The 16,261-nt window shown below is 43.3% G+C and overlaps 1 protein-coding gene and 1 long non-coding RNA gene across 3 annotated transcripts in view; both read left to right on the forward strand.

The window, feature by feature from the left end:
- Window positions 1-5,320, forward strand: part of LOC146768851 (uncharacterized) — a 16,552-nt gene extending 11,232 nt beyond the window's left edge. The window contains exon 2 of the long non-coding RNA XR_014950093.1: window positions 1-5,320. This exon is cut by the window's left edge and continues 7,517 nt beyond it. This is a non-coding gene — a long non-coding RNA (uncharacterized LOC146768851).
- The window catches only part of RUNX1 (RUNX family transcription factor 1), a 187,259-nt gene that overhangs the window by 132,630 nt on the left and 38,368 nt on the right, over window positions 1-16,261 (forward strand). The window contains exon 6 of one of the 2 annotated variants that reach the window (XM_085560666.1): window positions 11,020-11,211. The exons of the other annotated variant lie outside the window; for it this stretch is intronic. Within the exon in view, the coding sequence (XP_085416792.1) occupies window positions 11,020-11,211 (192 nt within the window). The remainder of the gene's footprint in view (window positions 1-11,019; window positions 11,212-16,261) is intronic. 2 annotated transcript variants of the gene reach the window in all.

Consider the following 16,261-nt stretch of genomic DNA (forward strand, 5'->3'; position numbering starts at 1 on the left):
GGGCATTTGGGGAGATGCAAACCAGAAAGAAACAAAAAGAGGTTTTTGGCAAAGCCGTGCTTGGCTTGGGACCCGTTCCAACTTTGTCAAGGCTTGGGGGTTTTGGGAGAAGGGGGAAAGGGAAGAGAAAGCCAAGGCTGTGATTTCACAAACTGATTTAAATTTCATGAACACCTTCTTCCCTCCAAACCCCGAACGTGACTTTGACCTCACTGCCATGACCTAATTCCTGGGGTTAATTCCAGGCAATAATTACATTTCCACCAGCGGCAGGGCCCGGATTGAGCAGAAGTTGAGGTGGATGTACCCAAAATAATGGTGGTTTTAGTGGAAATACTCTTGTGCTTTGCTGTTTGTACCTCACGGGCCTCACCAGCAGAGCTGGGGGAGAGGAGGAAAAAATTCCTGCCTCAGGAATGTGTCAGGGTGGCTTGTTGTGGATTTGGGAGCTTGGGATAGACCTGAGGATTTTCTTCAGGAGGAGGGAAAGCGCAGGGGACACCCTGGAGGATGTGGAGAGAGGGAAAGCAGAGCCTCCACTCGTCCTTTTTCCCAGGAATGTCCCCCCAGAGCTCTCCTGACACAACGGGGCTGAGTTTCAGTGATGGAAAGGGCTCCCAGCATGAAATTAGAGCAGAAAATTGGAAATTGGAGGCCCAAGGAGGGCGTGGAGTCTCCATCTCTGGAGATATTCCAGACCCACCTGGACGTGCTCCTGTGTCTCTGCTCCAGGTGGCCCTGCCTGGGCTGGGTGAGCTCCAAAATCCCTTCCCACCCTGAAAATCCTGGGATTCTGTCAGCTGAAATTCATTTTCTAGAATATATCAGGCAAGAGGTCTTGATCTGGACTCTCCCACCTGCTCTGGTTTGTCCTGGGACAGAATTTCTTCTTTTTACACATTTTCCTCTAGCTGTGTTAAAAAAAAAAAAAAATCTGAAATAATTTTAAATAATTTTAAAAAGAAGAGCTACAGGAAAATATTGTGACAAAAATCTTAACTGCTGTTAAAACACACAGGGGAAAAAAATTCCAGGACTTCCAAAGGAGGTGCAAGAAGCTCCCTGGGGTTTCCTCAGGGAAAATCTGTAAATCCTGGTTCACCTTCTTGGAATCACTGTCCATAGAAAAATGGGATCACTTGGTGGAAAATTGAAATGCTCAGCACAGGATTGTACCAAAACCATCATTTTACTGCAGTTCTTCCAAGTGAGGAGCAGATTTTCCCAGCCAGGGTGAGCTTTGAGGGGAACTGAGGAGAGAATTGACCTGGAAGGGTTTCCCAGAGCTCCTCTGGATCAGCCTGGCCACGAGTCAGGGCGGAGAATATTTGGATTATCTCCTGTCTGCCACCAGCTTCCATGTCTGGAAATGAATTTTGTGCTGTCCAGCACTTAAAAAAAAAAAAAAACAGAAAAAAAAAAAAACAAAAAACAAACAAACAACAACAAAAAACCCCCAAACAAACAAACAAACCAATAAAAAAACCAAAGAAAAAAAAAAAAAACCAAAAAAAAACCAAAAAAAAACCCAGAAAAAAATGTGATTGCTGAATTCTATTGTTTTGAAAATGACTTTTTTTTTTTTTTTGTAGAGAAGTCTCCATAACGTTAAAAAGAAGTAAACTGAAAAAAAAAAAAACTATTCTAGAGGTAGTAAGCTGATTGAAATTTTAGGTTTTGTTTCTTTGCATTGTCGGTGAAAAAGAAAAAGTTACAAGGGGAAGAGAAGTGTCCTAAAGATTTTATTCTAATTATTTCTTTTAGTTACTGTTATTTTTTTTTCTTTTTACCCTTTTAAAATTTTAAATCTGCTTTACCTTTCTCCTACTCCTATCTCACAGCAAAAAATAAGTACATTAGTAATTAACCAGCACCAAAGCCGCCACACTCCTTAATATTTTAACCAAGAAATCTCAAAATCAGGAAAATCTCAAATTAAGAAACCAAAACCACTGATGAATCTCCACCACAGCAATCAGATTTGTGTCTAATTCTGGTTTTGGAGGGTTTTACATTATTTTTAAGCCATGGATGAGGTGTTGGTGAGCTCTGACATTGAGCTGATCCTTCTGGGCCAAGAATTTCATTTTTGGGGTATCTGGCAGGGAGGAAAACAGTCTTTAGGTGTTGTTAGCAAAATAATAATTTTTTTTTTCATCATAATTGAAATACTTTCTATTTTAAAGCATTTCCCAGCTTGGTAATAATCTAGAATTGTGATATTTAAATTAATAGAAATTCAGAATTTTGTTGGGAGGGAGTTTAAAGCTGATCTGATTTCACCCCTGCCCTGCAGTGACACCTTCCAAAATCCCAGCTGGCTCCAAGCCCTGCCCTTGAACGCTTCTGTGGCTGAGAAATTCCTTTTTTTACAAGAATACATTCGTTTTTTTGCACTAAATATGGTGTGTTCACTTCCTAGAATGATATGGGTACATTTCCTCTCATCATTATACAAAACAATATATAAAACAGTACAGAAAATAAAATTAAATATTAATTTTAGCTGCAAGGCACAGAAGATGTTCAGCACTCTAATAACTGGACACTACAGAATTTTGGTGATTTTTTACCAGATACAATGGAATTTTGGTGATTTTTTTTCTGGACACTATGGAATTTTGGTGATTTTTTAATAGACAGTGGAATTTTGGTGATTTTTTTACTGGACACTATGGAATTTTGGTGATTTTTTTTACTGGACACAATAGAATTTTGGTGATTTTTTACTGGATACTATGGAACTTTGGTTAATTTTTTACTAGACAGTGGAATTTTGATGATTTTTTACCAGACACAATGGAATTTTGGTGATTTTTTTACCAGACACAATGGAATTTTGGTGATTTTTTTACCAGACACAATGGGATTTTGGTGATTTTTTTACCAGACACAACGGGATTTTGGTGATTTTTTACCCCTCTAAGTTGCAGCCCACCCAAAACCCTGAATAAAACCAGGCCTGAAAAGAGAGGATGCCTGATCAAGGTCCAGAGCACCTTTAAATTCACTCCTTATTTTGGTAAAGCTTGGCCAGACGCTGCATTTTCCTGGGAATAATTCACTTTTTGGGTGTGAAATTTCCTTTTCCACATGGGAAAAGAGGTGGGAAAGGGAAGAATTCAGAGGACAAAAGTTCAGCTTAGTTAAAATCTCCTGTTTTGGTTTAAAACCACACAACCTTCCACGGTGGGATGGGGAATTGGGGGAAAAAAAACCTCATGGGTTGAGAAAAGAATGGTTTAATGACTGAAATTGGAAAATAAAGAAATAAAAAGGATAAATAAATAATTAATTTAGTAATGATACTGATACTGATACTGATACTGATACTGATAATGATAATAATTATAAGGATAATAATAATTGTAAGGATAATACTACTACTACTACTACTACTAATAATAATAATAATAATAATAATAATAATGATGATAATAGAATAAATAATAATAATAGAATAAATAATAAATAATAATAAAAGGTGAGGAATTTTTTAAAAATTCCCAAAAACAATGGGAGTGGATGACAGCAAGTGACAGGAAAGTGGAATAATTAAAAGGGAAAAACTTGATTAAAAGATAAAAAAAATAAAATAAAATCACAGATTGGTTTTGTTTGGAAGGGACCTTAAAAATTTCCTAATTCCACCCCCTGCCAGGCACATTCCAGCAGTGTTTACTTGGAAAATGGTCCTGGTTTTCCAGAAAAATTCCAGCTGCAAGGAGGAGAGGAGCAAAGCCTTTCCTTGGCCTCTGCTTTGCCCAATTCTGCCTCTCTGAGCCTGAAAGAAAACCTGCAAAAATTTAAAAAAAAAAAAAAAATTAACAGAAAACTCAAAATTTCAAATAAAGTTAAAAGTTCCTTGGTCTATTCTGCATCTCTGACCTGAAAGGATCTAAGAATTCCTGCAAAAATCAAAAATAAAAATAAAATTCAAAATTTTAATGGAAGGTAAAAGTTCCTTGGTCATTGCTTTACCCAATTCTGTCTCTCTGAGCCTGAAAAGCATCTAAGGATGCCTGAAAAAAAAAAATTAAAGGAAAATTTAGAATTTCCAAGGAAGGTAAAAGTTCTTTGGTCTCTGCTTTACCCAATTCTGCCTCTCTCACCTGAAAGGATCTAAGGATGTCTGCATAAATAGAAAAAAATAAAGGAAAATTCAATATCTCAAAGGAAAGTAAAAGTTTCTTTACCTCTGTTTAACCCAATTCTGCCTCTCTGAGCCTTGAAGAAAGCTTGCAAAAATCCCCCCAAAAATTAAGAGAAAATTCAAAATTTCAAAGGAAGGTAAAAGTTCCTTGGCCTATTCTGCCTCTCTGACCTGAAAGGATCTAAGAATTCCTGCAAAAATCAAAAATAAAAATAAAACTCAAAATTTTAATGGAAGGTAAAAGTTCCTTGGACTATTCTGCCTCGCTGAGCTTGACAGGCATCTAAGGATTCCTGCAAAAAATAGAAAAAAATTAAAGGAAAATTCAAAATTTCAAAGGAAGGTAAACATTCCATGGCTTCTTCTTTACCCAGTTCTGTCTCTCTGACCTGAAAGGATCTAAGAATTCCTGAAAAAAAAAAAGAAAATTAAAAATTACAAAGGAAGATTAAATTCCTTGGCCTATTCTGCCTCTCTGACCTGAAAGGCATCTAAGGATTCCTGCAAAAAATAGAAAAAAATTAAAGGAAAATGCAGAATTTCAAAGGAAGGTAAAAGCTCCTTGGCTTCTGCTTTGCCCAGTTCTGCCTCTCTGAGCCTGAAGGAAAGCCTGCAAAAATCCCCCAAAAAATTAAGAGAAAATTCAATATTTCACAGGAAGGTAAACGTTCCTTGGCCTCTGCTTTGCCCAATTCTGCCTCTCTCACCTGAAAGGATCTAAGGATTCCTGCAAAAATAAAAAATAATAAATTAAAATTCAAAATTTCAAAGGAAGGCAAACATTCCTTAGCTTCTGCTTTACCCAATTCTGCCTCTCTGAGTCTGAAAGGATCTAAGGATCCCTATGAAAATAGAAAAAAAAAAAAAAAATTAAAAGAAAATTCAATATATCAAGGGAAATGCGAAAGGAAATGTTGTTTTTTTTTGCTGCGCTGCTCTCAGCCCTGCGAGTGCCAGCCCGAGGCAGGGCTCCCACAGGAGCAGGGGCTGCCAGGGCCCCCAGTGCTGACATCTGGCTGCTGAGAGCTGCTCGGGCTCCCACAAAAAAACCGCATTTCCATAAAACTGCCACCAAACCGCATTTCCATAAAACTGCCACCAAACCGCATTTCCATAAAACTGCCACCAAACTGCATTTCCATAAAACTGCCACCAAACTGCATTTCCCTGCCATTCAGAGGGGAAGCACTTTCCTGTTGCCTCGCTGGGAAAGTCTCCCAAGAGCCAACGTTGGCCCTGCCCTCCTCGTGTAATAGTCTGGGTCAAAAAAATATTTCGGGTCAAAAAAATATTCCATGTCAAAATAAAAAAAAAAAAATAAAATAAAAAAAAAAAAAAAAAAAAAAAAAAAAAAAAAACCCTCCTGACCTCACTCAGGCAGAGCTTGAAAGGGATAATTAAAATAAAATAAAATAAAATAAAATAAAATAAAATAAAATAAAATAAGCCCAAAAGCCCCCAAATCCTGTGGTTTAGCCAAGTTGGCTGCGTGTCCTGTTTATTGCAAGCTGAGAGGGAAAAGAAATAAATGTTCATTTTTTCTTTTCTCTTAATTGATCCTGGTGAAAAATCTCTGGAGGGGAAGGAGGCAGGGGTTCCACCTGGAGCGAGCTCTGTGCCAGTGTGGGAATCCAGAGCTTCCCTCTGGCTGCCCTGGGACCCCAGCAGGGGTCAGGAACCCCCTATACACAACCCCAAAAGACACTGTCTGTGATCTCTGTCCATTAAAAAAAAAAAAAATCAATCTTACAAGATAAATTACAAGCTCTAAGTATTTAATATAAGTAATAATTAAGTATAGCGCAAATGCAAAAATGAAATTTTAAAATTCTAAATTAAAAGTTCAAAAGAAACAAAATGGAAAAAATGGAGTGTATTTTGTCCTTTTTCTCCTTCTTCATGCCCTCCATGTTTCACTGCAGTGTTAATATTTTTCTATTAGTTTAAGCTAAAAACACACTATTGAACAAAAATAATAAATATTAACACATTATTGTAAATATAACCCACAAAATTTCTAATATTTAATGTTTATAACATCCCACTGAGGGGCAGAGCCCCACACGCTGCCCTGCAAGACAAACCTACAGCAGGGCAGCAGAACACGTTATAAATAAACAAAAATAAACAACCTTAACAACCAACACGAACAAATTATAACTTCTTCTTTAACAGCAAAGCAAAAAACCAAAAACTTTCTACAATCTCAGAATCATCAATACCACAAATTCCAACATGCCAAGGCTTCCCTTCAACAGCTGGAAATTTGAGAGATTTTCAGAAAAGATTTGTGGCCAAAATGTTTCAGCAGAGCCAAGGCAGCTTCCAAACCCCTTCCTGCTGCTTTTGTCACCCTGGAAAAAGGAGCCCCGGGCTTGCGGCCACCTCCCAGTGTCAGAACTCAAAATTTTTGGATGTTCTGGGCCCAGGTCAGAAGCATTTGAGACCCTGGCAGGCAGCTGGAAACAGCTGGGATTTTGGGTTTGAGCCATGGGATGATTTACCAACCTTACAGGAAGAACAAGAAGTCACAAAAATTTAGATATTAGAGTAGAAGTAGTCACAAAGTAAAGGGAAGAATTTTTGAGTGCTGTACAGGGGGTTTAGGTCCTGTACAGGGGGTTTTAGTTTTATATATAAGGGTCAAAAGTTTTAAGATAAAGAGATTTGAGCCTGCCCTGTCCTCCCTCTTTCTTCTTCCTTACCTCCATGTTCTTGGCGATGTTGGCACTCACAAATTAGTTAAAAGTAGAAAAGCACCATTTAATATAGGTAATAGGAATTGAAAAAAAAACTATAAGCATTTAACATGTAATGTACCATATAAAAGATAGAAAAGCACCATTTAATATAGGTAATAGGCATTGAAAAAATAAACTATGAACATTTAACACATAATGTACCATATAAAAGATAGAAAATCATCATTTAATACAGGTAATAGGCATTGAAAAAGACTATAAACATGTAACGTAATGTACTATATAAAAGATAGAAAATCATTTAATATATGTAATAGGCATTGAAAAAAAACTATAATCATTTAACATGTAATGTACCATATAAAAAATAACACCAGCCCTAGGCAGGGGGAGAAAAAAAAAATACAAAAACCAGAAAAAATGTCTAAAGGTGTGTTTGCCTTTGCTCGAGCTGCTGAGCAAACCACAGCAGCTCGAGGAGACAATCTTTTAGATAACATGCAATAAAGCACTCTGAGACCAGACAACAAAAAACTACTGAGCCTTTCTTTAAAAGCACAGGTTAAAAGAAAGATTTTCCCAGCACACAGAGCCACCCTCGACCTGGGGGTGAGCTCTGGCACGCCGGGGCTGGCAGCCAGGGTCACCCCCTGGCCCTGGGCAGGGCACCTCATTTCTCTGGCATCCCATTTTCCACCTGGAAAAAAGGGTTAATAACAGTGCTGCTTCCCCAGGGGTCAGCTGAGGATATCCTGCCTGCTCCAGCAAGGTGTTTAGAGGGGAACTTCAAAGCCCAGCTAATAAACACCAAAATACAGGTGGCCCTCACAAAGGGCTGCCTGTGCTTGGAGAGTGGCTTGGGAGGAATATTTATATTTGTTACCTTTTCCTGACACGCTTCTTCACTTCTCTCCTGCAGAGCTTTGGTGCCAGACAGGTTCTGTGCAGCCAGAGGAGGAGAAATAATAAATAGATTTTCTGGCTGGGGACAGGGAGGGTGAAGAGGCACTTTTGGAGCTGCATCTTGAGGTGACAATTGCCTGGCCTCAATTCAGAGCGTTTCCCACTCCAGATTAAAATGCAGAGGCACTTTTGGAGCTGCATCTTGAGGTGACAATTGCCTGGCCTTGATTCGGAGCGTTTCCCACTCCAGATTAAAATGCAGCCACAAAAGCAGCAGGGTTCTCCTGAGGAAGAACCTGTTGGTGCTGCTCTTTCTCCCTCGCATTGGCACAGGTGGAATCCCCACAAATTCAAGGGATGAGACAGATCTTGGCTGGGTCCCTGCACTCCTGGGAATCCCAGGCTGTGGAAAAGGCTCCACGCAGGAGGCTGGAACGCCCCCAAAATTCAGATTTTGCTCTGGGGCAGCACGGGAAGGGGTGGGGAGGTCCAAGTTTCACTCAGTGGATGCAGGGCATGAAAATATCATGGAAATCAGGAGGAATTTTGGACACCAGGAGGAATTTTGTCCCAGACAGGGCTGTTAAACGTTCAGATGGGCTGCCCAGGGAGGTTTGGGGTGCCCATCCCTGGAGATGCCCAGCGGATGTGGCAAGGAGGGCACTGGGCACAGCTGGGGCTCCATGGGATCCTGGATTTCCAACCTCAGGGATCTGGGGGCTCTGTGAGACAGGCAGAGATCTCCCAGCAGCCTGGCCCTGCGGGGTCCAGGAGGGGAAGGGGACTCCCAGGGGGTCAGACTTGGCCTTCCTGCTCTCCTTGCAAACCAGGAGGAGTTTGGGGAGAATCCCAAATCAGGAATAAACGCCAGCGTGGGGCTGCAGTTGGAAGGATGTGGCTCTTAGCTCTGCCAGCCCTGGGCTGAGCCTGCTGCAGCTTCAAATAATCCCCATGGATGAGGTATTTTACACATCTTGTGTGACTCCACATGTTGGCGTTCACATCCAGGTCAGGAGCCCAAGGCTGGAGGAACTTCCAGCTTTTCTCTGCTGACAAATGCAGCATTTGCTCCCGACCAACCAGAGTGTCAGATAAAAGTCCTTTTCATCTGTCTTTGCTTCTCCCCTCCTTTTTTATTTCTTTTTATTTTTTTTAAGCCCTAATGGGTCTCTTTAATGATGAAACCACTGCTATATAATATGTCTTTTTATATTTTAATTCCTCCCCCTCCCCTTGGGATAATTTACAGCACAGTGTGGAATCTGAGACAGTTCAAGCTGTGCCAAAGGGCCTGGCAGAGGGAAGAAATGCCGAGCCACTGAGATTTGGAACCATAAGACGAGTTATAAAATTTAATTTTAGAAATGCAGCTACTGGGAACTGCTTTTAAATGCACATTTTCCTTTTAGTGCATAAAACGGGCCTGTGTCTTGATTGAGCTGTCAGGGTGGCTTGAATGAGTTCTCTGTAGGGGAAGGGGCCTGCAGGGCTCTGCAGAGAACTTTTTGCTGCTTATTCAGTGATACTCTACATGGAGAGTGGGATTTTTAGGAATGTTTATGGATTAAAAGTTAAGGGGGAAGTGTGGAATAAGGAATAGTGGATAAAAAAATAAAATAATGCCTATTTTTTATATAATCACAGAATGGTTTGGGTTGGAAAAGACCTTAAAGAACATCTTATTTCATCCCCTGCCATGGCAGGGACACCTCCCACTGTCCCAGGCTGCTCCAGCCCCAGTGTCCAACCTGGCCTTGGGCACTGCCAGGGATCCAGGGGCAGCCCCAGCTGCTCTGGGAATTCCATCCCAGCCCCTGCCCACCCTGCCAGGGAACAATTCCCAATTCCCAGTATCTCATCTAACCCTGCCTTCCTTTACCTTAAGGCCATTCCCCCTTTTCTTGTCACAAATCCCCCTGTTTCTTCAAAGGAACAAGTAGGAAAATGAAGATGTTTGAGATTTGGGCTGCATTCCTGGCAGGGCAGCAGGACAGAAGAAGGACAAAAGATATGGCACAAAGATCCACGAGGCAGCTGATGTCCTGAGACAAATCCAATGTGCAGAATTCATGGAATCATAGAATAGAATCGTGGAGTGCCCTGAGCTGAAGGGAGCCCCAGGGATCCCCCAGTGCCACCCTGCCCTGCCCAGACCCACCAACCCCACCCTGGGCATCCCTGGCAGAGCTGCCCAAAGGCTCCTGCAGCTCTGGCAGCCTCGGGGTTGGGACCTTGGAAAAGGCTGGCACAGCTGGGATTGTTCACCTGCACAGGAGAAGCTTTGGGCTGAGCTCAGGGTGGCCTGGCAGGGCCTGGAGGAGCCCCAGGAAAGCTGGAGAGAGACAATTTCCAGGGATGGAGGGACAGCACACAGGGAATGGCTCCCACGGCTGGGTGGGAGATTGGGAATTGGGAATTGTTCCCTGGCAGGGTGGGCAGGGCTGGGATGGAATTCCCAGATTCCCCTGGATCCCTGGCAGTGCCCAAGGCCAGGTTGGACACTGGGGCTGGAGCAGCCTGGGACAGTGGAAGGTAGAAATGTGTCACCAGCTGAGTCTGGATGTGTCCTGATGCTGTCCTGGCACTCTGGGACCTTCCCTGTCCCCTCCCAGCCCTGGAGCTTTGTGGGGAATGTGCTCCAAGGGCTGCTCTGGGAAGTGCTGGGCCCTGTAATTCCCACGTGGCCGTGCCCAAGTCTCCTGTGCCCTCCACATTCAGCATTTCCTCTCTTGGAGCTGCGGGTCTGGTGCGTTCCTGAAGCTCCCAGAGGCACCAAGGGAAACCTCATTATCCCAGTTTCAGTTCTGCCAGTGTTTATTTCCCGTTCCTGTCCATAAAACTATTGCAAAAGAAGCCAAAATGAGGATTTGATTTGTTTTTGGTTTTTTTTATAGCCCCGTAGTACTTGTCTGCTTGTGGTGCCTGGTGACAATCTGGGATGGAATGGAATTTTTGAGGAGTTATCCCAGTGCAGGTTTAGCACAGGGGCCGTTTCCTCCTTTTACAAACCATGGGAAGGGTAGAAAGGCCCTGAAATTTTCGGTGCCTCTGGTTCTTCAGCCTAGGGCACATCTCAACCTGCCCCTGCAATGCTTTAGAGGTGATTTCAATTTCATTTCAGACAGTCCCAGATTAGCACCTTCACCAGCAAATCAGGGGTTGAAAGAACAAGGGAAAAAAAAAAATAAAAATAAACCAAAACCAACCGACCTCATGTACCAAGTGAGCTTTTCTGATCTTTTTCCCCCCTCCCCACACTAGGACATCGTCAGAAAATAGATGAGCAGACAAAGCCCGGCAGCTTGTCCTTTTCTGAGCGCCTGAGCGAGCTGGAGCAGTTGCGTCGCACGGCCATGAGGGTCAGCCCACACCACCCAGCCCCCACACCCAACCCTCGAGCCTCCTTGAACCACAGCACAGCTTTTAACCCTCAGCCTCAGAGTCAGATCCAGGGTAAGTACCCGAAATCCTCCCCCCACTCGCCCACCTCCATCCCTGCAGCCCACAGGGGCTGCTGGGCTTCCAGTTTTGGGGCTCTCCTTGGGGATCTTTGGATCTTTGGCACATGAGAGGCTTTAAGGAGTGAAAAGAGGAGGTTCCCAATGGATGTTTGGATTTTGGGAAGCCTGGATGTTTGAATTTGGGAATGTTTTAAGACGTCCATTCTAATCCTACCTGCACTTGCCCACCTCCATCCCTGCAGCCCACGGGAGCTCACGGCTCTGCTGGGCTTCCATTTTTGGGGCTCTCCTTGGAGATCTTTGGATCTTTGACACATGAGAGGCTTTAAGGAGTGAAAAGAGGAGCTTCCCAATGGGTGTTTGGATTTTGGGAAGCCTGGCAGGTTTTAAAGAGTCCGTTCTAGTCCTCCACTCTGTTTTCTATGGGGAAATGCAGCATTGCTCTGTTTCCACTTCTTCTTGGCTTTCCTTGGAGATCTTTGACATGTGAGAGCTTTTGAGGGGTGAAAAGAGGGGTTTCTCAATGTATGCTTCGATTTTGGGAAGCCTGGATGTTTGAATTTGGGAATTTGGGAATATTTTAAGAGATTCATTCTAATCCTCTCTGCACTCACCCACTTCCATCCCTGCAGCCTACGGGGGCTCACGGCCCTGCTGGGCTTCCATTTTTGGGGCTCTCCTTGGAGATCTTTGGATCTTTGGCACGTGAGAGTCTTTAAGGAGTGAAAAGAGGAGCTTCCCAATGGGTGTTTGGATTTTGGGAAGCCTGGCAGATTTTAAGGAGCCCATTTGGGAATTTGGGAATGTTTTAAGATGTCCATTTCAATCTTCCATGCATTTGCCACCTCCACCCTGTGGCCTACATGGGCTCATGGCCCCACTGTGCTTCCATCTTTTTGTGGCTCTCCTTGGGGATCCTTGATCTTTGGCACATGAGAGTCTTTAAGGAGTGAAAAGAGGAGCTTCCCAATGGATGTTTGGATTTTGGGAAGCCTGGCAAGTTTCAAGGAGCCCATCCTGTGTCTTCCCAGCGTCAGCACAGCTCAATGGTTTTCTTTTCTTCAACCTGCAGAACCACTGTTTGTCTTGCAAAGCCAGGCCTTGTTCCTGGTGCATTTCCCAATGGATTTGTCCATGAGTGTGCTGGAGAGAGAGGGAAATGCTGTCAAAACCTTCCTTTGATCTTTCCCAGGAAGGCAGCAGCAAAGAGAGCTTTGCAAAGTGCTTCACCCCTCCAAAATTACCTCTGAGTGCTGAGGTTTTCCTAGGACAGGCTGCCTTGGAGGTGTTTCCATGGCTGGTGGTTCTCCAAGGGGTTTTGTTGGAATGAAAACATGCAAAAGGCTCACTCAGGAGTCTGATTTCCTCCCAGGCTCAGATGAAACCGAGTCATCCAGCTTGGAATTGTATCTGGCACCCCCCAGAGCTGAGTTTGTCCCTGATGTAATTTGGGCAGTGGGCCAGGTCACTGAGCACTATCAAAATGCAGATTCACGGGGAGATGGACCCAAAAAAGTGGGACAGTGTTGGTATATAGCAGGTGCTGTTCCTAACAGAGATTTTCCTCTCTTCTCCCAGACAGAAGGAAATGGGCACAGTCAAGGTTCTCTGCTGGGATTTTGGAGAGGAATAGGTACAGGGAATTGGGAGAAGTTCTTATTTTGGGATTTATTTCTGAGAGCAGGTTATCACTCAGGCAACTCTTGGAACTTTCCTTTATTCCCAGGGCTTGGGAGGTCTCTGCTTTAGTGGAATTATTACCAATCTGCTGGGTTTGGGGTATTTTTGACAATCATAGAATCAGGGGTTGCTTTGGCTTGGAAAGGACCTTCAAGATCATTTAATTCCAACCCAGACCATGGACAGGGACACCTTCCATTCTCCCAGGTTGCTCCAAGCTGGTCTTGGATGCTTCCAGGGATGGGGCAGCCCCAAGATTCTGTGGGCAACCTGTGCCTTCCTCACAGGGAAGATTTTCTCCCCAAAACCCCAATCTAACCATACTAAACCCTCCTGATTTTAATACTAAAAATCAACAAATGATTATGTACTCTACAAAGCAAAAAGAAACTGGAAGCACCACCCAGCTCCTTCCCCTGGCTGGAGCAATTCCAGGTCAGCTCAGGTGAAGGATCCAACCCCTCACATCCCCCCCCATCGCTTCTCTCCCTGATTTGCAGAGCAAACCACGCTGGGTTTCTCATGCTCACGGCTCCGTTCCTATAAAAAAACCCAAATTTTATGGTGGCTGCTCAGCAGAGCAGATGTGGGTGTTGGTATCGGTGGCAGCCTCGCATACTTCAGCTTCTTGGGAACATGCCGGAGCTCACCCTGGGTCAGGGGTGGCTCCGTGGGGTGGAAAAGTCTCTCCTCCAACCCGTGCTTCCAAGGAAAAGCTCAATAGTCTTCAGTCATCTAGTCTTAAGGCAGTTTATTGCGAGTTATCTAAAAGTTTTTCTTCTCAAGATGCTGTGGTTTGCTCACAGCTCAGGCAGAGGCACACACACACCCTGACATCCTCTCTGACTCCTTCTCCTCTTCTTCTTCTTCTTCTTCTTCTTCTTCTTCTTCTTCTTCTTCTTCTTCTTCTTCTTCTTCTTCTTCTTCTTCTTCTTCTCCTCCTCCTCCTCCTTCTCCTCCTCCTCCTCTTCCTCTGCCCCTACCCAGGGCTGCTGCTGTCTTTTATCTGGTACATTACGTGTGACATGGTTACAGTTTTTCCCAATGCCTATTACCTATATTAAATGGGGATTTTCTATCTTTTATATGGTACATTACGTGTTACATGGTTACAGTTTGTCCCCAATGCCTATTACCTATATTAAATGGTGCTTTTCTACTCTAAACCAATCTGTGAGTGCCAACATCACCAAGAACATGGAGGTGAGGAAGGAGAAAGAGGAAGGACAGGACAGGCCCAAATCCCAAATCCATCTTAAAACCTCTGACCCCCATGGACAAAACCAAAACCCCCTGTACAGCATTCAAAAATTCTTCCCTCTACTTTGTGACTACTTCTACTCTAATATCTAAACTTTTGTGACTTCTTGTTCTTCCTGCAAGGTTGGTAAATTGTTCCATGGTTCAAACCCAAAATCACAGCTGTTTGCAGCTGCCTGCCAGGGTCTCAAATGCTTCTGACCTGGGCCCGGAACATCCAAAAATGTCTGAGGGACATTTTGAGTTCCAACAGGAACACTTTCTGCCTGGCAGAGTCTCAGGTTTAACACCCAGGATCCCTTTTCCCTGCTTCCCTCTGGAATTCCCGACAGGTTTTTCACGCAGGGCCTGGATCCAGCTGCTCCCCTTGGGAATAGTTGGAGGAGGGGGCTGTGTCAAACAGGATTTAATGTGTTTCACCTGTGGATGTAGCTCAGTTTCCTCATGGATATTCTCCTCTTCTCCTGCTTCCACTTTCCCTCCCAAACGTGTGCTATCCATGGAGGATGGAATTGTTGGGGTTTGTGGTGGATATGAGGAAAATAAACCTCAAACTGAAGCCTCTCTCATTTGTCTGTTGCCATCACCTTCTAACTTTCAGGGCTCATCTTTTCAGGGTCATGTTTTCACAGGAGAAAAAAAGGGATGGGGTGGGAAAGCTCCAGGACCATCATTTTTCCCTTGGTGAGCAAAGTGTGGTTGGATTAGGTTTTTCTCCTATGTGAGCTGGGATATTTAATTTCTTTCTATTATTATTTTTGGTTATTCAGTATCAGAGCAGAGGCCTCCAAAACAAGGGAGGGGAGAGCTGGGATTGTTCACCTGCACAGGAGAAGCTTTGGGCTGAGCTCAGGGTGGCCTGGCAGGGCCTGGAGGAGCCCCAGGAAAGCTGGAGAGAGACAATTTCCAGGGCATGGGGGGACAGCACACAGGGAATGGTTTCAAAGTGAAAAATTACAGGTTTAGATCAGATATTAGGAAAATTTTCCTCCCTGTGAGGTTGGGGAGGCCCTGGCACAGCTGGGGCTGTCCCTGGATCCCTGGCAGTGCCCAAGGGAGGTGTCCCTGCCATGGCAGGGGTGGAACAAAATGATCTTTAAGATCCCTTCCCACCCAACCCAGTCTGGGATTCTGTGATTCCATGAAAACCAAAACAATTCTGAACATCCTATTTCACACCTTCCTGCCCATTTCGCATCCTGGAAGTTTCTCACCAAAGAGAGCACAAAGTGCTTTTTACAAGTCCAAACCCCCATCCACTGCTGAATTCCAAGCAGTATCCCAAAATTTTGCTTTAACTCCCACCAACAGGAAACACAAGTTGCTCCTCCACTCATCCAAACCCACTTATTGTAAAAAATAAAATAAATTTTAAAAAACCCAAAACTAAAATAGGCATCTCAGAGCAGTTCTTGGATTGCAAGGGGCATGTTGCCATGCCACTAAACCACTGTTTATTTGCTGAGGTTTTCAGCTAAGAAAGGATTGAGGGTAATTTTAACTTCCTATTTTAGCAAGTCTCAAACAGGAGAATAAAATCTCTTGTTTGGGTTCAAATAAAGTAAATAGACTAAAGAATAATAAAAAGAATAACACAAAATAATAAAAAGAATGAAAAAGAATATAAATAATAAAAATAATAATATAAAGAATATAAAGATAAAAAGAATAAAACCTTTCATGTTGAGGATATAAATCCACGTTAAGAGCTGAATTCAGAGGCCATAAATTGCTTTAATTGAGTTTTTATGCTTCTTTCATATCACAAGGAGGGAGCCACGTCCACCTGTTCCCTTGGAAGTTTTAACCATGGCCAATTCCCAGACCAAAGGGGAACAGGAGGGGAGGAAAAGCTTCCACCACATGGTTTAAGTTGAGAGATTATTTCGTGCCAGAACCGAGTGTAAAATGTCAAAGAATTTGACCTCCATGCACAGAAAAAGGAGATCCTGACCTCAACTCACCCCTTCCTTTGTGCAGAGGGGAAAATAAAAAACAGGCAGAGCCATGTGAGCTGTGCTGAGGGGTTTAGAGCCTTGAAAAGCATTTTTATTTTTATTTTTATTTTTATTTTTATTTTTATTTTTCATTTTTATTTTTAT

Source organism: Lonchura striata, chromosome 1 (assembly GCF_050655825.1).
Source record: "Lonchura striata isolate lonStrDom1 chromosome 1, ASM5065582v1, whole genome shotgun sequence".
NCBI classification, from domain to species: Eukaryota; Metazoa; Chordata; class Aves; order Passeriformes; family Estrildidae; genus Lonchura; species Lonchura striata.